The sequence below is a fragment of the Mesoplodon bidens genome (assembly GCF_964165515.1).
Source record: "Mesoplodon bidens genome assembly, chromosome: 3".
Taxonomy (NCBI): Eukaryota; Metazoa; Chordata; class Mammalia; order Artiodactyla; family Ziphiidae; genus Mesoplodon; species Mesoplodon bidens.
The window spans coordinates 91,433,631-91,459,366 of NC_138178.1; the positions used below are offsets into that span (position 1 = coordinate 91,433,631).

The 25,736-nt window shown below is 40.1% G+C and overlaps 1 protein-coding gene across 4 annotated transcripts in view; it reads left to right on the top strand.

Annotated features, from left to right (window-relative positions):
- Window positions 1–6,367: 6,367 nt before the first annotated feature.
- The window catches only part of FRMD5 (FERM domain containing 5), a gene marked incomplete at both ends in the record, with an annotated part of 348,831 nt that continues 329,462 nt past the window's right edge, over window positions 6,368–25,736 (top strand). For all 4 annotated transcript variants that reach the window (XM_081228954.1, XM_081228955.1, XM_081228956.1 and 1 more), the window contains one exon: window positions 6,368–6,469. In XM_081228954.1, coding sequence (XP_081085080.1) covers window positions 6,368–6,469 — 102 coding nt within the window. The remainder of the gene's footprint in view (window positions 6,470–25,736) is intronic.

A 25,736-nucleotide genomic window follows, 5' to 3' on the forward strand; every position in this document is an offset into this window, starting at 1 on the left:
ATTGAATTTGGGGGATTCTGGCTAAACTGACTTAACAGGATTCTTGCTAAAATTAGGTATACAAAGACAGACAAAAGTCCAAAAGATGGAAAAGAAGTCCAAAATATGGAAAAAAGTCCAAAAGTCGAGGCCTGGTTAGGAAGGGGATCCATAAGGGCCAGACTAAAGTTTGGTCAAGGACAGACTCTTTGTTATAACCCAGAGAAAAGAAGCATATTCCTTAAGAATATTTTGTTCCATAGACTCAGTAGGAAATAATATTCAATACAATAAGAGGTCCAAGATGAGATGTTAAACAATAGAATGATTGAGAACCAAAATAATATCATTACAGATCATATAAATAAATTTCAACATCAAGGAACAAAATAAAATTGGCTGAATATTAGGTTAATAGCATGGAGGAAAGATTTGGGACAATCACAATGAATAAAGAGGGAAAAGGCATAGAGATTTAAGAATTTAAAAGAAATGAAAGATACAGTCAAATATAATCCAATATTGGGCTAATTGGTGTCCCAGAGGAAGAGAACTCAACAAATTAAAAAATAATAAGAGCTACTGTACCAAAAAACCTACCATCTTACACCAGGAAAAATTGATTTAGAACAATTAACATAGAGGTATATTCTGATTAAGTTCTTGAACTTCAGGGTTAACTATATAGAGCCTTCAGCCATCTTAGAAGAAAAGAAAATCACCTATAGTGGAAAAATTTTGACTCAACTCAGACTTCTCCATAGCAAATGTCAGGGAAAAAAAAAAACCATAGAAGCCATGGCTACAAAATTCTGAGAGAAGGAACGTGAACAAAATGTGAGCCACAAGTAGTATTTCTGTTCAAGTATTTGTTCAAGGCAACAGGCAGACAAAAAAAGAACTCAGGGAATGTGGCCATTAAGCATTCTTGAACAAACTACTTAGCAAAGAAATCCCACCTATCAGGATGTGAATAAAAATAAAAAACCCAGAATGATGTTGCTAAGATAAAAGGATTGGTGGTAAGCACTGAATCCATTTGAATACAGAAGTGAGACTAAACAACTAGAGTAAATATGGTTGCCAAAAGCTGTTAAACCCTGACAAAACAGAAATAATATAAGCCACAAAAATTGGATGTTGGCGTACAGAGGGTGGGAGGAAGTATAATAATGTTAGTTATTTCATTTTCTGAGCAAGTAGTCAATTGACACTATTAATCAAGAAATATGGGCTATTCTGATTTCTTCTTGTTTATATATTTTCTTTGCCCATATTTTTGGGCTATTTCTCATATCTTTGCTGCCATTCCCCTTTATACCTTTTTTTAAACCAATGTAGATTGAATATTAATCTACATAAACTGAATACTTAATAAATGTTGCTGAAGTAATTTTGCAGACTGCATGGGACTGTAAATTCTATGAGGATGGAGAATATGTTTTATTCATCTTTGAATTCTCTCAGTACCTGGCATAGGGACTTGCATATTGTAGATCACTAGTAAATTTTTTTGAATAAATGAATTAATTTACTTTGTTTCATATACATTTTGTTGCTAGAACAATGGCTGGCTGGAAATATAAGGAAAATGAACCATAATTGGAGAATATGATAAAGCCTGTCACCCACATCTCAGAGACCTATTATAAACACTTCTGATGCCTCATTAAAGACATTCTATTGTTTTCAGAATGCATTTTCCCCCCAGTAAATAATCTCCGTTTGCTCTAATTTAATCATTCATACAGCTATAGGAATGATCATTTCCAAACACAGATCTGATCCTGTCACTTCTCTCCTTAAAAACCTCCCATGCTCCCCTATGTCTGAAAAACAGAATCCAAACTCCTAAGCATGGCATTGAAGGTCCTATATGATCTGGCTTCAGTCCATCTCTTTCTAGCCAATTCACCTCACATGTTATCCATCCAGGGGTACTTGCAATTTTGGGAACATGCTATACACATTTGTGCTTCTATATCTTTGCTCATGCTGTTTCCTCTACTTAAAATGTCACTTCTCGGGCTTCCCTGGTGGCACAGTGGTTGAGAGTCCGCCTGCCGATGCAGGGGACACGGGTTCGTGCCCCGGTCTGGGAAATTCCCACATGCCGCGGAGCGGCTAGGCCCATGAGCCATGGCCGCTGAGCCTGCGCGTCCGGAGCCTGTGCTCCGCAACGGGAGAGGCCACAACAGTGAGAGGCCCGCATACTGCAAAAAAAAAAAAAAAAAAAAAGTCACTTCTCATCCCATATCCTTCTCTTCTCCTCCTGTCTGAAACCATCATGACATGACTCCATTCCTTAGGACCCAACTTCATTGCTTTCTCTGTTAGGCTTTGCTGTCTCCCATGCGTAAATGTACCATTTGTTGTTCTTCTGCAGTAATTCGCTCATGCTCCATGTATCATATTATACCTAACTGTACATATATTGAACACACTCTCCTAGATTGTGAACTTCTTGGTTTGTACATTTCCTTTTCCCATATTCTTTGGTCTGTGTCTTATGTATTCTAGAAAACTGTCACGGAGTATGTGCCTGACACATAGTAAATGCTAGATAAATGTTTGTGGTTTGGAATTTAAAAACCACATGCATTTCTTATATTTCCATATAAAAATAATTCTTTTAAATAATGAGGGCTAAACTGAAAATCCTAAGGGTTGGTAGAAGGTAGAAAATCTGTCTCTTAAACTGTGGTTTTCTGTCCTGATAAAAGAGAAGCCTTCAGAGGTAGACTACTCTGGGAAAACTCTGTGAATTGTTTAGTTCCTCAAATTAAAGCAAGTATACATGTATTACTCTTGGAAAACTATAAAGTAACCATTAACCTGAATGTAGATGCTTTAGGCTGAGAAGCCGTGCTCCATTTGGATATGTAAATCTTTGTGTGTAGAGCAGGAGCATGGCTTCCCCAGACATTGATGCAGAAGAGAACAGAACTGTTTCTTTCTGTTGATTTAGACCATGTATGTGTCAATATATTGCTTTTTCTGTAGAGATGTGGATATCCTTGTTTGAGCCCATGCCCTTAGGAGAACAGATGCTGAGATCTAAAGGATATAGGAAAGCAAAGACAGGCATGATTCTTACTGTTTCCTAGAGAAACAATTATGCAAAGGTACTGAACTGACTTTGGTGAGGTTCTACCTGTAAAGACTGAGGACCTACATGTAAAGACTGAATAACTCAATCTTTGTGAGAAGTGTGCTGCTGTTGGACTGTTATGTTCTAAGGTGATAGCCCAGTTGGGTCAGAGATCAAGGTCACACCCCTGGGGATGTAGGGTGGGGTTTCCTCTGAAGGAGTAGATATTCCCATGGTTAGTCATCCTAGGGAGAAGCTGCACCTGGGACAGAAAATGGGAGTTTGAAAGTGGACCTTTGACTGAGTGAGGAGAGTTGTTTTCTTCTCTGAGCTTTACAGTGGTTGGGCCGGGATGCTCAAGACATGGTTAGGGGAACTCTTGATTGAGAGGGGAGATGTATGAACCCAGACATATGGACCCAGGCTGGAAACTCAACAGTAAGGCAGGCCTGATCTAGTCCATAAGGGCTTTGAGAGTAGCCATGTCATTCTTATGTTTGTGATGTCCTGGGGAAGAGAGGGCACTGCCCCTTCCTGCCAAATCCCAAGGCAATGCTGAAGATTGCATTGGCTGGAGAGAGCTCAGTGTTCCAGAACATCAGGGTATGGGACATCTGAAGCAGAGACAGGAATAGTTCAGTTATTTCAGGAATATGTGGGTGACAGCACCTCTCCTGGGGACTCCTGCATAGTAGAGAAGGGAGGGAAGCTCTAAAGGGGGCTGGCTGACATCCTGATAATTTGGAAGGTGGGAACTCAGACGTATTGTAGTTGAGGTTTTTTTGGGGGGGATTTTATTTTAAATCTGACCTCCTTTATAGTCAAAAACTTGAACACTATGACACTCTGATTCTCAAGGACATATGAGGCCTTTTATTGAACAAATCCTTTCCATCTTGGGCATCCTGTTCAATAGACTTGAGAAAACCAAAGGTAAACAAAGTATTCCTCCATTTGATTTTATATGAACCCTTTCTTTTTAGTTCCCCTTAGGCCTCTATTCTCAAGTCTTATTGTAGAGGCATACAAGAAACCAGAAACTGATAGATTCTTGCTTTTCTTCCATTATTTGTCCATCCTCTGTTTTCTTTACAAAGTGTTCTGTTTCAGTGAGTAAGGGAGAGTTTTAAGTTTTTTTCTGGATATTATGCATAAGCATGGATGAGTATCTGACTGGTCTTTCAATGAGAAGAACATCTAAGCTGACATGATTTTCTTAGGCTGAGCAGGAATGTTACTTGATGCATTGGCATAGCAGCCACAATCTTATCCCTGTTGATTGTATTTATGCTCATACTTTGAAAAAAGGCTGCATTCAGTTCTGTAGAGCTTTTCTGGATTCATGGTGCTTTGTCTTTTGATTCTGACAGCTGATTATTTGCATAACTTGTTAAAGAGGCCTCCCTATCATCACATTACTGGCTTTCCTCTAGCTTTTTGGATATTTTTTCTTGCTCTCTTAGATTTTACATCAAATAGCAACTTTTCCTTCAACAAAAGTTCTGCCTGTCTGAAATCTTTCATCATCTTCTCCCAACTACACAACAAAGCTGAACTCTGTAGAATATCACTTTGACACAGTAATAATTGTACTTGTCTCTAAGACCTTCCTGAAATTCTCTTAGTTTCTTCTCTTGGGGTTTAGATGCTGTACAATATCTATCAATTGCATTTACTTCATTTAAAAAACATTTATTGAGTATTATGTTGCAGGCACCAGGCTACCTGCTGGAGCTATGAAATAGAGGAGCTCACATCTGGTTTTATGGCTAGAATACTTGACTCACTGCTTCTAGTTTCTAAACTAACTCATCCAGGATTGCACTGAGAAGAAGAACCTCCTCTTATGGCTCCTGAATGCCATAGGGGAGAATGTAACTAATGAGGAGAGCAATCCAGGTTACTGAGGTGATAAGCAATCCAAGATACAAAGGGGGGCAGGGTGGGTCACATGCAAAAAAAAAGGATAAATTCTGGAGTCCAAAGACACTAGGGAAGAAGCATACTTTAATGGTCGGGCTTTTTTCTCGGTTAACAGTGGATTTTATTTTTGTTATGTTATACCTACAAACAACAGTGTAAATGAAAATAACAGGAAATTATGTGTATTTCATTATTTTCAATTAATATATTTATTACAGCATTAACGTTCTTTGTTGATTTGATCCTTTTGTAACATTTCCTTCCATCAAAATTTTTTGAGGGAGAATACTGTCTCTTAGTGAAATTTTTATAAAGAACATGAGGTCTTTAGATATGAGGTCAGAGAAGGCAGGAGACAATTTTTTTTCTTTGTGATGTATACCTCCTTACATACTCTGGCGTTTTGTTGAGGAAGTATGAAGACACGATAATTCTAGTTCTAAAGGTGTAAGGAAAGGATTGATCGTTTCCTCTGTATTATACCGGCTGAAGGAGCACGTCTCAGTCTTTTCCTTTTGTCTTCTGAAAATAAAAGGAAGGAGGCAAAGGGTGTTTGAGTGGAGGGTTTTCTAGGGGTTAAACCCTGGTGCTTCAGACCCTCTGGGAACCCTGCAGGTTTTCCTTAAGTAGCTCTTGTAAAACAGATGTTCTCCAAAATAAGAGGGGTGGAGCAGAGGAGACCGTCGGGCTGCCTTGGGATACAGCGCAGGTGGGGGTAGCCGCCTGGTCCAGAGCCGAAGGTGCTTGCATTCTGCAGGTGCAGGGATTGTGAGCTCTCACCGCTCCGGCTCCCCAGAGGCAAGAACCGAGGCGTTGCAGAGTGTGGGGCTTGGCCCTTGAAGGAGAGGCCAAATATATTCCAAACAGCTGACATTGATCGAGCCGGGTGCCCACACCTGGCCCGGGGGCGGGGAAGTAGCATCTACAGGAACCGCAGGGAGAAAAGGAGCCCCTGGTTTGGGACGCCAGAGGGCTGGTCCGGCTTGGCTCGGTCCGACTGCTTTCCCGTGATTGCTTCCCCAGCTTGTCCATCATCGCAATGACCTATTTCTATTGGCTCGACTGTCTGCCATTCGGTTCCGCCGCGCTGACCCCATTGGGCCCCTCCGGCCAGGCCCCGCCCCACGAGCAGGACACGGGCAGTGGGGCGCGGAGGAAAGAGAGCTGGGCGCTTGTTCTGGGCTGTGGGGAGGCGGTGGCGGAGAAGGAGGAGGAGAAGGAGGAGGGGCTGGGTCAGCAGGAGGCAGCGGCGGCGTCCGCGCTGGGGTGATGGTGCAGGTGCTTGGGGCCGGTGCGGAGCTGCCCGGCTGAGGGGCGCCTGGTCCGGGGTCCGCAGCGCCGCCGCGTCTCTCCCGGAGGCGGGCGGGCGGGAAGATGCTGAGCAGGTTGATGAGCGGCAGCAGCAGGAGCCTGGAGCGCGAGTACAGCTGCACCGTGCGGCTGCTGGACGACAGCGAGTACACCTGCACCATCCAGGTCAGTGCCGCGCCGCCCCGCCCGCGGGACCCCCTCGTCCCCCGAGTCTGGCCAACTTGGCCCGCGCCCGCGCGTCGCTCCAAACCCCAGCGCTTTGTCCACCCCTGGCTGCGGCGGACGGCCCCGGTGCAGGGAGCCTCAGCCTGAGCCCCAGTCCGGGGCTGGGCACTCGGAGCTCGGCGCTGCTGAGAGGCGAGTCCTCGCGTCCTGGACCCCCACCTCGTCCCCTGCCCTCTCCCGAGGTGAGGACGCTCTATCCTGGCTCCTCGAGCCCGCCGGTGTGGGGAGCACCTTCCTCGGGCGTCGGGAGGGAGGCTCTTTCCCCGGCCGCCCCGTCGGGGGGCGCAGGCTTTGACTCTCCGGCCCGGCAAGGACGGCTGGCGGCTTTTCTTACATCTCTTTGGCTGGAAGGATAATGGTGTATGTCATAATTTGCACCCCCCCACCGGCCCAGCATTTGTGAGTCAGAGCTTTCAGAAGGTAGAATTGAACGCGTAGCCCATGCAGAGTGGCCTATGGAAGGGGATACCAGCCCTCCGGGCTTTAAAGACGTAGGCCCCCCTCTGGCCTTTCGCTCCCCAAATCTTATTCAGTTGGGCAATTCTGGGGGCCGTGAGGTAAAGATTTAGCAACAAGTCCCAGCGATTTGAGGGTTGGCGTTGGTGCGAATCGGTGACTTACAAAAAAAACGCCAACAATGCGATAAGGCTGCACAGCATTTCTTCAGAACCTGGTATTTTTGAAGGGATTTTTACAACCTCTCGCTATGTGGCACGTCAGGAGTAGTAGTCTTTCCCAGGAATGCGGTCACAGCCCTCTCCCTCCTTTATAAAGTAAGAGATAGAAAACATTAACAATGCTCCGGTGTTTAGTTCACCAGCCAGGAGGATCCTGCGCTCACTGCCGAAAACTGCTCTTTCTGGAGAAGCAAATTGAGCTGGACCCAGAGGGTCTCACCTGATCCCTTGCCTTTGCAGCAAGAAACCCGAGAGGGCTTCTCACCTCAGATGTGGCAGACAAAAACTGACGGCCGGGGTCCTACTCTCTTTGTCTCTTTCCCCGCCCCCCTCCCCCATTAATTTTTTTCGCTGACAATGCTCAATAGCGGAAAATAGCGGTGGGTGAGAAAGACGCTGGATAGTATATGAGAGCAAATGCTCTCTGCTGACTCCGTGCTCAGGTCAGCCTTCTCTCCACTTTCCTTATTCTCCCACCTCCAAAACCAGCTCTGGGCATGAGTGCTGACTGCTGCCAAAGGTCTATGAGGGTAGAGAAAGAGAACAAAATCTCTTTTTCAGGCCACTTAAATACAGATTAAGCAGTCATAAAGATGCTAGCCATCAAGTGAAAGGATTTTTGTAGTTGAATATGATATAGAGATGTTGTGTATTATTTCCTTACTGAATGAGTGTCATGCTACTTTTTGTTTCTATTGTATCTTTATGTGTCATGTACAGTTTTTTTTTGTTTTTTGGTGGGGGGCTCGGAGGAAACATGGATTGAGTGGGCATCCTTACCATTTGAATACATTGTGCAGAGCTTTTAAAGTCTTTATTCTTTTGTTTTAAAATTTAAAGCATTTACACAATAGCATATCAAGGGCAGTGTGAGATTTAGACTTCATGAGTCCTAAAGATACTTTTGGGGTATATGGTGAAATAAAATTTCTGGGACAGATCCTTAACTTCTGCCAAGATATAAAGTACAAATGAAACACAATTCATATCACCTCTCCATTTAGTGGTAACCTTGTGGTTTTAAGGTATCACAACAAGGCAACTAGTTATTTTTCTCGGATAGTGGAAAACCCAGTTGGCTTATTGGTATTATAGTTGTGGGTGGTTTTTATTACTGTTGCGAAAAATATTTTTAAGTTGAGCAGGACTTATTGGATTTATGCTTGCTATATGCTACTATGGTTGTATTTATTTTCCTGCTGGTCTTATTTTACATTATTACAATTTAATATGTTATAAAAATTTAGGCCACTTAAAAAAATTAAGCTTGGTGTAATATGACCATACTGTAGTAAGTGTTCACTATCTAGATATGTTAATGATTGTGCATTGTGATTCTTGCATGAAATTTAAAAAACACAGGAATTCTAAAGTATATGTAATATTGTCATTCTTTGGCACTACTATTGTGAATTGCTTTTGTTTTTTACCCATGTGAGGAAATGTGGAAAATAAGACAATATTTTATGTGAAGTTAATATTTTGTGCATACACCTTTTTTTGAGAATTAGAGATTGAGCTTTTCTTAGCAACTTTTCCCACTTGTATATTTCTAGTGTGTGTGTGTGTGTGTGTGTGTTGGGGGGTGGAGGGGGGGAGAGAGAGAGAGCGAGCACGTATGCGCTTATTTGTCAGACACTGGGCACAGGGTCTTTTAAATCAGTATGTGAGCTACTTACTGGGTTAAAGCTGTATTTACAACATTTAGGAATTGCAGTACTGTATATTTAAAAAAATTGGTGATAATTTGACCTCCTTTTCCTAAAAGTATTGTATGGCATATTTTTCTTTAAATAAGGTATTTATTTTAGAAAAATTTCAGTGCTTCTTGAGATCTTCAGAGACCACTTAGGGTATTACAGAATCAGAAGTGTATCACTGGGTTAGAGTCATAATAGCTACATTTGGTAAATTTCAGTTGTAGGAAATTCTGTCAAAGTGTTGGTCTTTCATATTGCAGTAGTTATACTGATCTGGCATTTAGGATGTGATTATTAAGGTAATGAAAATGCCTTATATCTTCTCAATGAAGGTTGCCACAGTTACCAGACTATTCTTTTATTCTTTCTGATATGCGAATGTAGTTGTAGACCATGAGAAATGAAAGTATACATAGGAGGTTTGTAGTATAATTGCTCCCCTGTGAAGAACATTGTTAACAGCTCCCTGCCAGTTTTGAAGGTCATTGCCTCATAAATGCAGATCTGGTCCATATTTTTCACACATCTGTTTCATTTAAGCACATATTTATTTACTTACCACATTTACTATCTTACTTTGTTATTTTATTTGGGAGAAAATAGGAAAAATGAAAAGGTTAGCTACTATCTTTGAACTCTCCGAATGGAGTCATTTAGGTGCTTAGGCATGTAATATCTAAAGAATAGATTTTTAACTATCTTTCAGGTTATAACAGCTTATAAAATATTAAGAATATATTCCAGAAATGCCAGTAGAAATATGTATTGAAAAATATATATTGCCAAGTCAGAATATTAATCAATTTTTTGGGGTTATTGCTGAAAAGTAAAGCTACCCTAGAAATGAATTTGATTTTACTGGGAACACATTAAAATAACTGATTAAGCAGCTAGGTTAGATTAGTTTTTGCAGTTAAATAAGGTACAACCATAAATGAAATGTGTGTGCAGAGGCAGTTCTAAGTGGAACCAAGATGTGGATTTGATTGTGGCTCAGCCATTTAGTAACTGTGGGACATGGAGTAAGGGAGAGAATATTGAGGGAGAGAACAAATGTATTGATCCTTGCACCTGCCAGGCACTTCGCCTGTATTATTATCTCATTTACCTCACATCAGTGTTATGGATTGATTTTATACCCATTGTACCAGCTAAAGAAAATGGGATTGTAGATTGGTGGGAGAGCTTATATTTGTTGAATGGCTAACTATGTACTAGGCTTTGTGCTAGGTGCTTTGCTTATACCTTACATCAGCCGTTGAGAGGTAGGTGGTATTATCCTCATTTTACAGATGAAGAATAGTCCCAGATGAAGGAACTTGCTCAAAGCTAGTAGGTGGCTGTACTGTATTTAAACCCCAGCCCCTTTGTCTTTAAATCCCATCTTTATTCCCTCTATCCATTCTGACTCCTTAAGTTACTTCACCTGTCTGTACCTTAATTTCCTCATTTATAAAATGGAAATTTAATACTTATTTCGCAGTAAAGAGAAGGTTATTTGGAGATATCACTACAAATAATAAGGAACATTTAAATAGACTAATATACTGTACTTACATTGTGCCTTATTCTATTCAGTTCAGAAATAGAATTGAGAAATGTTTTACTTTTTTAGAAAAATAATTTAACTTAAGCTGTAAGTCCCCGTAAAATGATTTCTGATTAATTTCAGTAAAATTGTGAAATTCAAGACTGGCATAACTGAAATCTTTATTAGAACTCTTCTTTAAAATCAAGAGTTCAGGTTTGCTTTTCTTCTATTCTACCAAGTCTTTGGCTTTAGAGAGGAATTTATTGCTTGGACCGTGATTTGTCTTTTCTAAGAACTTCTGCTTCTTGGTAAGTGGAATCCTTCGTTTCATTAATGCAAAAAGGATGTACTTAGAGAATTAGGATAATTTTATTCATAGAGAACAACACAAGGCTGTTGTATTTTCATGAATATTGGTTTTTAAAAACTTTATTTTGGGGCTTCCCTGGTGGCGCAGTGGTTGAGAGTCCGCCTGCCGATGCAGGGGACACGGGTTCGTGCCCCGGTCTGGGAAGATCCCACATGCCGCAGAGCGGCTAGGCCCGTGAGCCATGGCTGCTGAGCCTGCGCATCCGGAGCCTGTGCTCTGCAAGGGGAGAGGCCACAACAGTGAGAGGCCCGCCTACCGCAAAACAAACAAACAAACAAACAAACAAAAAAAAAAACAACTTTATTTTAAAAAGTAATTATGCTGTCTCAGGATCTCTGTTACAATAGCAAGTCAGTTAGAATCTAATTCTTAAAACTAAGTTCCAAAATTAGCCTTCTAGGATCCTAAAAGCACTTGTATTCTGTTTCTTAATTTGTATATTAAAACATTTATTGTATAAAACTAATGCAAATCAGTCCTTTCAGTACAGAAGGTAAATTCTAGATGTGTATTTATGCTTTCATTCTTTTTCTTCTTGAAGAAGTCCTGTTTAACTTGTGTCATTGGCATCCAAGAGAAACCTAGATGCAATCACTACAGCAGATTTTACTCAAGGGTATTTGTATGAATTTGCATTCTGTTAAATGCTTGGAATGAATATGCTAGATGAGGCAATTCAACATAGTGTACAGAGCATGTGATTTTGAGTCCTCTGTTTATACGTTGTCCAGAGACTTGTGTATCATGTCTGTGATATTAATATCATATTTTAAAAAAGAAATGTTTGCCAAAATAAAATCAGACGACCTGAAGGCAAAAAACAGTCATTTTTCGTATGTTTGTAGTGGTTTATGTATAATTCTTAAAATGTGTAATCCAAAATAAGTAGCAAGGCATTAGCTTTAGAGGCAATTTACCAATGATATAATAGTTACTATATTAAAATATTTTGGATTATTTTAAGAACTTTATTTTCTGATAAATTATACTTTAGAATTTATAAAGGAGAGAGTAAGAGGAAGCTATAAATCTTAAACCCTAAGAATTACAACACCTAGTTCAGTGCCTTACATAGTTCAGTAAATACTTTTTCTGATTCGTTTGTGCTACATGATTGCTGTGTTAACTACAACACTTTAAAATTTCTTCTGCCTGAAAACAATAAACATTTTCTAACAATTGTATAACCCTTTTTGTAGTTTCATCCCATCCCATTTCAAACCATTTTGCTGGGTAGCCCCTCTCTCTGGTGAGAAGTACAGTATGTAAATGTGGTATTTTATGAAACCTGCTAACTTTTTGCAGTTATCCTTTGTTGAATTAGTGGAGCTTCAGCCCACAGCTCCTATGATTTTTTTCCTTTGTCTGTTAGGATTTCAAGCCTTTCAGGTGCCCTCACTTCCCCCATCTCTGCAGGTTTAGAAGGCTTACAGCAAATGAATACTGTGTAGTACAGTGCCTCATGGAGCATTAGAGGTCTGGCAGAATTAGGGTATTGAGCATACGGTTCACCACAGCCACAGAACCCTCCTGCACTCCTTTGCTCCAAGTCAGTACTACATAAAGCAACCTCCTCACAGCCTCATTTTCTAACCTGTTGTCTGGACAGGAAGTGAACCATGCTTTCCAATCTGTTTCTAATTATGTCTATTTTATTTTATTATTTTTTAAAATAAATTTATTTATTTATTTGTTTTTATTTTTGGCTGTGTCGTGTCTTCATTGCTGTGCTTGGGCTTTCTCTAGCTGCGGTGAGCGGGGGCTACTCTTCATTGTGGTGCACGGGCTTCTTATTGCGGTGGCTTCTCTTGTTGTGGCTCACCGGCTCTAGGCGCACGGGCCTCAGTAGTTGTGGCTCACGGGCTTAGTTGCTCCGTGGCATGTGGGATCTTCCCGGGCCAGGGATTGAACCCGTGTCCCCTGCATTGGCAGGTGGATTCTTTTTTTTTTTAACATCTTTATTGGAGTATAATTGCTTTACAATGGTGTGTTAGTTTCTGCTGTATAAGAAAGTGAATCAGCTATACATATACATATATCCCCATATCCCCTCCCTCTTGCGTCTCCCTCCCACCCTCCCTATCCCACCCCTCTAGTGGTCACAAATCATGGCAGGTGGATTCTTAACCACCGTGCCACCAGGGAAGCCCTATGTCTATTTTAAGTTGAATTCATCTTCTCTCTAATAGCCTCATCTGTAACATTCTGTTGGACTCTGCAGATCCTGTTTCTTGGAGCAGCCTCCTGTGGGTAACTCTTCCTCAGCTGTGCCTAGCCAGAGCTTGTACAAGAGATGTGAATATCATGGAGGATTGGCAGCAACCTCATAGCTTCTGTATCTCACCTAATGGTGCTCAGGGAGGAGGGTGCTGCTCTCCAGGAGGCCCAGTGGCAGTTGTTGCCCCTCCGTTTTATGGCCTTGATCCTTGGGGCTCAAGCCAACCACCTGAATAGTTTTCTTATGCAGCTGAGAAATTTGGAGAGTACTGAAGCATCTCCATCCTATGCTGTACAGTGAATGGTATTTACCCTAAGAAAGCAAAACAGCTTGTCATACGTCTATCCTAGCCATTGAAGCAGGCCTTCTGTTCCTTTAAGACCCTAGGCCCTGGTGGCCAATAGAACTTTTGAAGCTTTTACAAACATTTTACATATAGTAGAGCCAAAGATAGACTAGGGAGAGCAGTTTCTCTGGGAGGATAATCCCCAGATTTAAATTATGGACCTCTTGCCTCCCAAGGCCATCACGTGACACTCATTACTGTTGTCAATATTTTGAACAAGATAGGCCCCTGTATTGGTCTTTCACCAATTATAATTTACTCTTTCTGAGGATGGTGTTTTACTCTGTGGTCTTTCCAGCTTAATTGCATCATATCCTAGATTTGGAAGGTAGGAACTTGTGAGGAATCTTAGGTTCAAACTCTCTAGGCTTTTGCTTGCTACCGTCAGAGTAAACATCAACTGTGTGAATCAAGTCCTCTAAGGAGATCCTTCCGTGCCATGCTCATACAGGCAAAATAATTGGGCCACATGCTTGGCAACCACTGAGTTTGTGTACAATAGCTCCATTCACTTGTCTACAGAAAACACCCCTTTGACAGTGATTATAGCTTTCATCCCCCTCCTCTACTTCTGACTCCCTGCATTACCATGACCTCATCTGTTGGTCTGTATTTAGAGGCACTCTGGACCACTCCAGAAATGCTTTAGGACTTGTTCTTGTATGTTAAAGATCATCTCAAGTTAGGCAACCACTGCCCACCAGGGGAAGCCATTCAGGATCAGGACCAAACCTAGCTATTCTTATGCCTTATTTGAGCCATCTTACTGTGTCACAACTCAGGGGTTTTCTTCCTTTTGTAGAAATTGTGAACCGTGTTAAAAGCAAGGAGAATAGAGTGGGTGGGTTAAACCTTCTCAGTGGTTTAAAAGTGTGGTTCCTGGATGAGGAGCATTAGTTTCACGTGGGTACTCATTAGAAACGCAGATTCATGTCCCCACTGCAGACCTGGCAAATTGGAAAGTTGGGGCCTGGAACTCATCAGTTTAAGTCTTTCAGCTGAGTCTTATGCTTGCTGAGGTTTGAGAATAGCTACTACTTGGTCACACAGATATTTAGTAGATAACATTGATGAGTAGTGTTGATTGACTGGATGTAAAAAATGAGGGAGAAGGAGAAGCCAAGAGTGAATCTCATATTTCTGACTTTTGATTTATTTCTGAATGGCTTTAACTGATTCTCTACCCTTAAAAGGTAAAAAGTTATTTGCAGATATGCATATCTGTCTTCAAGTGGGCAGGATTCTAAAGATGGTTCATAATTCCAATTAGATGCTCTTATATTTATTGGTTAGTTTTATTTTTGTCTTTCCTGACCTACAAACAATATGGTTATTTCATATTTGTATATTGTTTTTCAAAGAAATCTTCACAACTTAAAGCACTGGGGGAATAGGAGGAGTAAAGCTCCCTGTCGTCCAAGGACTTACAATCTAGAGAGAGATTATAAACATGTAAATAGCAAACTATGAAACATGACAGAATTCAGGGCTAGGACAAGGTGATATGCTGTGGCAGTGCACATGTGGGGGACTTGAAATTAAATATTTCTCAAAGGAGGTGAGCTTTGAACTAGGTCATGAAAGATTGCCAAAAGCAGAAAATGGGCTGTGCGGATGGGTAAAGGGCATTCCAGGCTAAGGTAACAGCAGGCTACTTCTAGGTAGAAAAGCTAAAAATGTAAAGCCAAGTATGCTTAGTCTTTCCTTTACTATGTTGATTTGACTTACTCTGGTACAGTTGAGTCAAACGACAGAAATCTACTTGCCTAGGAAAAATTACTGTCAGCAAATTTCAGTCATTCTTGACGTGCTCAGAGGAATCAGTCTAAACTAAAAATAAATGCATAAAGCTGGCAATGAATTAAATCTAATTCCAAAACTGTGTAACACAAATTAAGATTTTTCACAAAGCAATGGCATCATATAAAGAAAAGGTAGATTGGGATATCAATCTTAATTCTGTGACTGCAGCAACTAAGTATGAATTTTATTTTCAAGGGACGTCATGTCTGGCATCAGTTTAGTTATCTGACAAAAAAAGAGGGTATCAAATTCCAACATTCAGCTGTTGTTTGAAAATCCTTTGACTGATACAGTGTAGCCTAGATTGTGCATTAACAGTTAGGAAATGTAACCCGTGGAGCCCTAAAAGGCACTTTTCAGCATCTCTTTTCCCAAACCTAAGTGGCCACCCAAAATAGCTTTTCTGGAGGACAGAGGAGTGCTTCCCTGGATTCTCCTGTGAGCTGCTGCCTGCTGGCTCCAAAGTTCCCAGCCCTACACAGGGTGCACTTTTAGCACTCAACACAGTGCCAGGATGGAGCTTAGGGGATGGGAACCTCCAAGAAAGCACTGTTTGGCATTTGGGCAATCAATGTTCGGCAGAATGCCAATGCTAATAGGTTATTTTGCTCTGGAAGAGGAGAATAAGGAGGGATAGTCTAAAGACTGATGAATAGGGGAATGACTGACAATACAAGCACTCCATTTTGTTGGCGAGTTTAAGGAGGCTTTCTGTGAAATGGTATTATGGGAGCCAGTTAAATTAGCAAAGGCCCACAGGCCCAAGGCCTGAAAGAAATAGTGGTACCTCAAAACAGCATGCCCTAGGGCACACTCAAATGTCTGGCCACTTTCATTGAATTTGTGGTAGGAAAAAGCCAAATCATTAGGAATCTTCTCAGTCTGGTACTCCCTCCAGGCACTGCATAATCAGGCAAATTATCCTTTGCCTCTAGGCAGGTGCACAGCCTTATTTCTCTATAGCTTGATTTAACTCAAGGGCCTCTAGTCTGGGTCCTAGCCTAATTCTGAGGACACCTAAGTGGAAGAGTTGGCTTCAGGAGTCCCAGAGGATTCCAGATACTCTAGTGAGGAGGTGCTACTAAGACTCTCGTTTTGTCAAACATGAACCAAGCAGGTAAGAACATTGATCACAACACAAGGAAGCAGAATTAATCAATTCACCTAAGGATCTCAAGTACTTCTAGGGGATAATTGAGGCTGGAGAAGGCATCCAGCCTGCCCTCTTTCAGATTTTTGCCTCTAGAAAAATCTAAAAGCCCCTGGAGTTATTACGGAATTGGAGGTTTGTAGGTCCGGAGGACCTATGGACTGGCAATGATGCGTGGGATGTTATAAGACATGTTGAACCTACAATTTCGTAGTAACACTCATCTGTACAACAGAATATCCCATCAGCTCTTTGGGAGGCCACTCAGGAAATTTGGCTGTTGAGAGATAAAAATCTGATCAAAACAGAAGGTAGTTCCAGTACTACAGTGCAGCTTCTTCAATCTCTGTCCAGTTTCAGGTTCTGGTACATGTGAAGTAGGTTAAAAAAAAGAAGTGAATGAGAGTTTGCTTGGTATAGCTGTAGGACATAAGTTACTGAGCTAACTATTGTAATGTCAGGTTTTATAAGCAGAATAGCTAATCAACACTTTCTTTGCTTATTTTTAAATACACCTTGGATAATTTAGACAAGCTTGTTTAAATGAATACCCATAGTACAGAAAGCACATCTAGGAATTGTCTACGAATACTTTTTATGGTAAAGGAGAACACATATTACCTGTATTCCAATTTTTGATTTGGGGAATACTAGACAGTCTGATTATTCTAAGGAGACAGATAGAATGCTACTATATTGTCTTGCTGCAAATTAGATCTTTTAGTGTGTCATTATAAAATATTATGGACTATTCCTACTAATAATGTATCTCATATAAGATACCTTTAGCTTCTGGTCAAAAGAAAATGACAAAAGAAGTAGAAAAACTTTACTTTCTCTTCTTGGTTTCCACAATTTTATTTCCTACCATCTTTTCTGACGTGATAGCTCTTCTGTCCATCTCTTATTATGTCCTCTGTTTTATGCTGATTTATACTTTGGGCCATTCATTTAATACAGTCTCTTATCACCACTTCTAATTGGCATCACTGCCAAGTTATACCTTTGCTTATGGTCAGATTCTTTGTGTGGTGGCCACACCTTCTGTTGGTGGGGGGAAGTGTTAAAAAAAGATATAATCATAGCGTATGTATATATACACTGAGGCATAATGTGATCCATATCCTTTAATTTCATTATTTAACGCAAAAGTGTTGTATATTTTAGTTAATTGGAATTTGAGACAATACAAACAAATGAAAGTCTGTATTGTATAAAATGGTATCTTGAGGCTGGGCTGAGTATTATATGTTTAGAGTTTTCTATTAACTTTTTTGCAGTTTTTTTATACTTAATGGATTAATAGACCTAATGAGACTCTATGTCTACTGTGACTTCAGGTCTGGTTCTTAGGGAATGGGTGGACATGGTAGGGCTGCCCATGACCAGGAAAGTCTTTACTCTGGACAGCTAAAATCAGTGAAACTGGATGGAGAGTTAAAATAGTTGACTAAAGGAAGAAACAAAAGATTAAAACCAGAGAAACAGTCGGGATAGAGCAAGATGAGCCTTAAGCAGAAATACCTGGTCAGAATTTGGAGGGAGGATCTGGAGAAGAAAGTTGGGGATAATGAAAGAACATTGAAGATCTGTGGTTTGGCCAAAAAGTTTGTTTGGGTTTTTTCTGTAACATCTTAAGGAAAAACCCAAACGAACTTTTTGGCCAACCTGTTATTTTTTGTTGTTGCAGCTGAATGTGATAGAAGAGCTTAATGGTTTAAAGGAGGCCTCTGGGCTTGGCCCCCATGTGGGGGTGATGTTTAAAATATTCAACAATCAATGAGTCATGGTGAATACCTACCTCACTGACCAAGACTCTGCCAGAGGGCACTGAAGTTGGGTCTAGCGCCCTGTGCTGCGCCAGACACTAAATATTTAGTGCTGAATCATGGGAGGTGGGGTTGGGATTGGTCCCAGGGCAGAAGGGAGAAGCCTCTCAGGGCAGAGGCTATTTGCCAACTGATAGAGAGAGATTTCAATTTTAATGACCGGCATGGTCTTATCGATAGCACACCAAGCTGAATTCACTCATCACTCCCTTAGGCTTCTTCTGTTATGTGGGATGAGATGGGAACTTCCAAGAGGCCACAAGAGCTCAGGTGTTTCTGAGGTAAGATAGGGATCTGGATGAGTTCAGTTTTCCTCTTTGGACTCTAGCCTCAGTGATGGCAGGAATCAGAGCTCCTACATTGCCTTCCCTGGCTCTCCATTTGTGCTTGCCAGATATGGGGTCCTAAAGGTCTAAGTTTTACCCTCCTGCGGAGTGGTGAACGAATTCTGACCTTTCTCATGCTTCCAAAATGCAACTCTGATCATTTTCTTTTTAAAATCCTTCAAGCTTTTCCCACTGCCTACTGGCTTACAGCCTTTTAGCTTGGCATAGGAGGTCTTCCATCATCTCTCTGCTGCCTCCCTCCCAGCCTTGTCTCCTATCATCCTCCATATGCATTTTCTCCTCCTGCTGCATGAATCATCAGCCTCTCATTACCTCCTTATTCCAGGGTAGACTCACTCCCCAGTGTTGCTAGGCAGTGCCTTGGGGGGCCTTATTGTAGCACTTACCACATTGAAATGTAAATGTTCACTCACATGTCTTCCTCTCACTAGACTGTGAACTGTTGGAAGGGCACAGATTATATCTTTGTACAGTTAGTAGGTAAGGTCTCATGTTGGGGCCCAGCAAATGTTGGTAATAGATGTGCATGAATGAAAATGTTATCTCTGATAAAGGGGATTATTAATAATGCAAATGTAAGGTTACCTCTGACTTGAACTAAATAGATTTTTAAAAATGAACAGGGATTTCCCTGGTGGCGCAGTGGTTAAGAATCCGCCTGCCAACGCAGGGGATGCGAGGGTGAGCCCTGGTCCGGGAAGATCCCACCTGTGGCAGAGAAACTGAGCTCATGCGCTGCAACTACTTAGCCTGTGCTCTGGAGCCCACGAGCCACAACTGCCGAGCCCGCGTGCTTTAACTACTGAAGCCTGCGGGCCTAGAGCCTGTGCTCCTCAACAAGAGAAGCCACCACAATGAGAAGCCCGTGCATCACAAAGAAGAGTAGCCCCTGCTCACCGCAACTAGAGAAAGCCTGCACGCAGCAATGAAGACCCAATGCAGCCAAAAATAAAATAAACAAATAAATTTATTAAAAAAAATGAACATATCAGATTTTCTGGTCTTTAGAGATATGTTATGGTGACTTCAAAAGGTGGTGATTTAGTGGTGATGGTTGCACAACTCTAGGAATATACTAAAAACCTCTGAATTGTACACTTTAAAATGGTAATCTTATGTTGTGAATTTTATCTCAATTCACACGTCAATTTCTTGGTTTTGACAATGTACTGTAGTTATATAAGTTACCACTGGGGGAAGCTGGGGGAAGGACACATGCAACATCTTTAAACTATCTTCACAATTTTTCTATTATTATAATAAAAAGTTTTAAAGAGTGATTAAATTAGTTTTCCTGAGCAAATATGTTTATTATTTAGTTAGGATTTATGGTTTGGGATGACTATAGAAAGTTTTCTCACTTGATTAGGATCCAGCTACTATTTTTTTTTTTTTTTTTTTTTTTGCAGTACACGGGCCTCTCACTGTTGTGGCCTCTCCCGTTGCGGAGCAGAGGCTCCGGACGCACAGGCTCAGCGGCCATGGCTCACGGGCCCAGCTGCTCTGCGGCATGTGGGATCTTCCCGGACCGGGGCATGAACCTGTGTCCCCTGCATCGGCAGGCGGACTCTCAACCACTGCGCCACCAAGGAAGCCCCCTAGGATCCAGTTACTTTACAAAATTATGTAGGATTATTTATAAGTAGATAGATACATTTTGACATATGATACTTGAAAATACAGTAAATTCAATTATATTCTAATAAGATAAATTAAGGGTTTAGAAATATCTCAGTAGTCTTTTTTGCATCCTTTTTTTCTATGATTTTCTGTTCCTCTCCTTATAATGTTTCCCTGACATAATTAATTACAATTAAAATGAATCTACTGACAAATTATGCATATCATAACATGGTGCCATTCTTATGTGTTAGAGAGTTATGTAATGACCATATTATGTATCTTAATTGTAATATGTGTTAATTGATCCATTTAAAAATTTATTGAGTACTTAACTGTGTTTCTGGGCTCTGTGATAAGCACTTTATATGCATTCTTTCATTTAATCCTACCTATTTAATAGAAAATATTATTGCCCCTAGTTACAGGTGAGTACAATAAGGCTTAGAGATGTTAAATAGCTCCCCCAATGTTACACAGCTAGTCAGTGTGGGAGCTGGGATTTGAACATGGGTCTCTGACCTCAGAGTTGTTCTTACACACTGCTGTGTGATGAAGCAGGCAGTATAGTCCAATGGGGAAAACACTGATGTTGGGGAGTCAGGAGACCCGTGTTAAATGCCTGACTCTGACTGGTTAACTTTGAGGCCTTGAGCAGGTAACTTAAGCTTTAAGATGCAACTTAACCTCTCATCTGCAAAATGAGGAGGCTCAAATAGAAGACCCCTCAAGTCTCTTTTAGCACAGACATTTATCCATGGCTCAGTAGTGTTTTTCTTTGTGCTCCCTCTGTGAAGGATATTCTTTATAAATGCAAATATTCCTTTTAAAGAAAGATGTCAAAAAAGAGGTTGGTGACTGCTTCAGTCTATTATCTGGCCCTAGGTTTTGCAGAACACAAAATATGGTTTTATCTACTCATTCAACACATTAGATTCTGGGGGATTGACTCATGCTAATCAAAGTCATAAGAATTTTTTTTTTTTGTAATCCAGAATCTGTTAATTATACAGTAGGGTACTGAATACTAGTTTCTGTCATTGTAGGCACTTCTTTTAGCATCAGAGACTTTGGAAAACCAAATTAAAAGCTTTTTTGGAAGGCAAAGAAAATCAAATGGTTTTGAGGGATATTCTTCTAGGTTGTGTAAAAGCCTTATAAACTATCTCTGCTCCATACTAGAGTTCTAGTAATGATGTATCTACCAGAATCAGTTTTCCTATCTCCCTTGAGAAGTACTTACTAAATGCTGATAAAGTCTTCTCTTTAGCCCTCCCCCACTTCATGCAGATTATACATTAACATGTACATATGTTAATAATACAGCTTCAAATTTTCTTTTTCTTTTTTTTTTTTAAAGTTATATCCAGTCTAGAGGATACTCTGTTTACTTTGATTAGGCTTAGGTGTTTATCAGGACTCTACTTGAAATGCCATTTTCCCCCCTAAGTTAGTGGACTTGGCCAGAGAACTTTCCTTAATTTTGTCTGTCTTTCAGAGGGAGGCCTTTTTTAAAACTTTGATCTCAAATTTTAAGGGGGGTTCTGGCATAGTCCTCATATATCACTCTAGCATAGACAGTATTATCTTGATGACATCAATAGGAGGCATACTTCACATATGCTATGGAATGTATTTTAAAGGTTTCCACTATTTTTTTGCTCTCAAGTTTCCAAATATTGTTTTCTGCATTTTCTATAATGTAAACTTGCCTTTTTTAAAAGTCAGTACTTGATTTACATAGAGTAAAAATTCACTCTTTTATTGGTGTACAGTTCTTTGAATTTTGACAAATATATACAAGTTGTATAAACAACACGTGTAGAATATTTCCACCAACTCATACATTTCCCTTGTGCCTTTTTTTTAAAAAACATCTCTATTGGAGTATAATTGCTTTACAATGGTGTGTTAGTTTCTGCTTTATAACAAAGTGAATCAGTTATACATATACCTATGTTCCCATATCTCTTCCCTCTTGAATCTCCCTCCCTCCCACCCTCCCTATCCCACCCCTCTAGGTGGTCACAAACCACCTAGCTGATCTCCCTGTGCTATGTGGCTGCTTCCCACTAGCTTCTATTTTATGTTTGGTAGTGTATATATGTCCATGCCACTCTCTCACGTTGTCACAGCTTACCCTTCCCCCTCCCCATATCCTTAAGTCCATTCTCTAGTAAGTCTGTGTCTTTATTCCCGTTGTACCCCTAGGTTCTTCATGACCTTTTTTTTCTTTTTTTCTTAGATTCCATATATATGTGTTAGCATACGGTATTTGTTTTTCTCTTTCTGACTTACTTCACTCTGTATGACAGACTCTAGGTCCATCCACCGCACTACAAATAACTCAATTTTGTTTCTTTTTATGGCTGAGTAATATTCCATTGTATATATGTGCCACATCTTTATCCATTCATCCGATGATGGACACTTAGGTTGCTTCCATCTCCTGGCTATTGTAAATAGAGCTGCAGTGAACATTTTGGTACATGACTCTTTTTGAATTATGGTTTTCTCAGGGTATATGCCCAGTAGTGGGATTGCTGGGTCATATGGCAGTTCTAGTTTTAGGTTTTTAAGGAACCTCCATACTGTTCTCCATAGTGACCGTATCAATTTACATTCCCACCAACAGTGCAAGAGTGTTCCAATTTCTCCACACCCTCTCCAGCATTTATTGTTTCTAGATTTTTTGATGATGGCCATTCTGACTGGTGTGAGATGATATCTCATTGTAGTTTTGATTTGCATTTCTCTAATGATTACTGATGTTGAGCATCCTTTCATGTGTTTGTTGGCAATCTGTATATCTTCTTTGGAGAAATGTCTATTTAGGTCTTCTGCCCATTTTTGGATTGGGTTGTTTGTTTTTTTTGACATTGAGCTGCATGAACTGCTTGTAAATTTTGGAGATTAATCCTTTGTCAGTTGCTTCATTTGCAAATATTTTCTCCCATTCTGAGGGTTGTCTTTTGGTCTTGTTTATGGTTTCCGTTGCTGTGCAGAAGCTTTGAAGTTTCATTAGGTCCCATTTGTTTTTATTTCCATTTCTCTAGGAGGTGGGTCAAAAAGGATCTTGCTGTGATTTATGTCATAGAGTGTACTGCCTATGTTTTCCTCTAAGAGTTTGATAGTTTCTGGCCTTACATTTAGGTCTTCAATCCGTTTTGAGTTTATTTTTGTGTATGGTATTAGGGAGTGTTCTAATCTCATACTTTTACATGTAGCTGTCCAGTTTTCCCAACACCACTTATTGAAGAGGCTGTCCTTTCTCCACTGTACATTCCTGCCTCCTTTCTCAAAGATAAGGTGACCATATGTACGTGGGTTTATCTCTGGGCTTTTTATCCTTTTCCATTGATCTATATTTCTGTTTTTGTGCCAGTACCATACTGTCTTGATTACTGTAGCTTTGTAGTATAGTCTGAAGTCAGGGAGCCTGATTCCTCCAGCTCTGTTTTTCTTTCTCAAGATTGCTTTGGTCTTTGGGGCCTTTTGTGTTTCCATGCAAATTGTGAAATATTTTGTTTTAGTTCTGTGAAAAATGCCAATGGTAGTTTGATAGCATTTGCTAGTATTTTGTTGAGGATTTTTGCATCTATGTTCATCGGCGATATTGTCCTGTAGTTTTCTTTCTTTGTGACATCTTTGTCTAGTTTTGGTATCAGGGTGATGGTGGCCTCATAGAATGAGTTTGGGAGTGTTCCTCCCTCTGCTATATTTTGGAAGAGTTTGAGAAGGATAGGTGTTAGCTCTTCTCTAAATGTTCGATAGAATTAGGCTGTGAAGCCATCTGGTCCTGGGCTTTTGTTTGTTGGAAGATTTTTAATCACAGTCTCAATTTCAGTGCTTGTGACTGGTCTGTTCATATTTTCTATTTCTTCCTGGTTCAGCTTCGGCAGGTTGTGCATTTCCAAGAATTTGTCCATTTTTTCCAGGTTGTCCATTTTATTGGCATAGAGTTGCTTGTAGTAATCTCTCATGATCCTTTGTATTTCTGCAGTGTCAGTTTTCACTGACACTCCTTTTTCACTTCTAATTCTATTGATTTGAGTCTTCTCCCTTTTTTTCTTGATGAGTCTGGCTAATGGTTTATTAATTTTGTTTATCTTCTCAAGGAACCAGCTTTTAGTTTTATTGATATTTGCTATCGTTTCCTTCATTTCTTTTCATTTATTTCTGATCTGATCTTTATGATTTATTTCCTTCTGCTAACTTTTGGGTTTTTTTGTTCTTTTTTCTCTAATTGCTTTAGGTGGAAGGTTAGGTTGTTTATTCGAGATGTTTCCTGCTTCTTAAGGTAGGATTGTATTGCTATAAACTTCCCTCTTAGAACTGCTTTTGCTGCATCCCATAGGTTTTGGGTCGTCATGTCTCCATTGTCATTTGTTTCTAGGTGTTTTTTGATTTCCTCTTTGATTTCTTCAGTGATCACTTCGTTATTAAGTAGTGTACTGTTTAGCCTCCATGTGTTTGTACTTTTTACAGATCTTTTCCTGTAATTGCTATCTAGTCTCATAGCGTTGTGGTCAGAAAAGATACTTGATACAATTTCAGTTTTCTTCAATTTACCAAGGCTTGATTTGTGACCCAAGATATGATCTATCCTGGAGAATGTTCCATGAGCACTTGAGAAAAATGTGTATTCTGTTGTTTTTGGATGGAATGTCCTGTAAATATCAATTAAGTCCATCTTGTTTAATGTATCATTTAAAGCTTGTGTTTCCTTATTTATTTTCATTTTGGATGATCTGTCCATTGGTGAAAGTGGGGTGTTAAAGTCCCCTACTATGATTGTGTTACTGTCAATTTCCCCTTTTATGGCTGTTAGTATTTGCCTTTTGTATTGTGGTGCTCCTATATTGGGTGCATAAATATTTACAATTGTTATATCTTCTTCTTGGATCGATCTCTTTATCATTATGTAGTGTCCTTCTTTGTCTCTTCTAATAGTCTTGATTTTAAAGTCTATTTTGTCTGATATGAGAATTGCTACTCCATCTTTCTTTTGATTTCCATTTGCATGCAATATCTTTTTCCATCCCCTCACTTTCAGTCTGTATGTGTCTCTAGGTCTGAAGTGTGTCTCTTGTAGATAGCATATATATGGATCTTGTTTTTGTATACATTCAGCCAGTCTGTGTCTTTTGGTGGGAGCATTTAATCCATTTACATTTAAGGTAATTATCGATATGTATGTTCCTATTCCCATTTTCTTTCTTTCTTTTTTTTTAATTCCCATTTTCTTGATTGTTTTGGGTTTGTTATTGTAGGTCTTTTCCTTCTCCTGTGTTTCTTGCCTAGAGATGATCCTTAACATTTGTTGTAAAGCTGGTTTGGTGGTGCTGAACTCTCTCAGCTTTTGCTTGTCTGTAAAGGTTTTAATTTCTCCATGAAATCTGAATGAGATCCTTGCTGGGTAGAGTAATCTTGGTTGTAGGTTTTTCTCCTTCATCACTTTAAATATGTCCTGCCACTCCCTTCTGGCTTGCAGAGTTTCTGCTGACAGATCAGCCGTTAACCTTATGGGGATTCCCTTGTGTGTTATTTGTTGTTTTTCCCTTGCTGCTTTTAATATGTTTTCTTTGTATTTAATTTTTGATAGTTTGATTAATA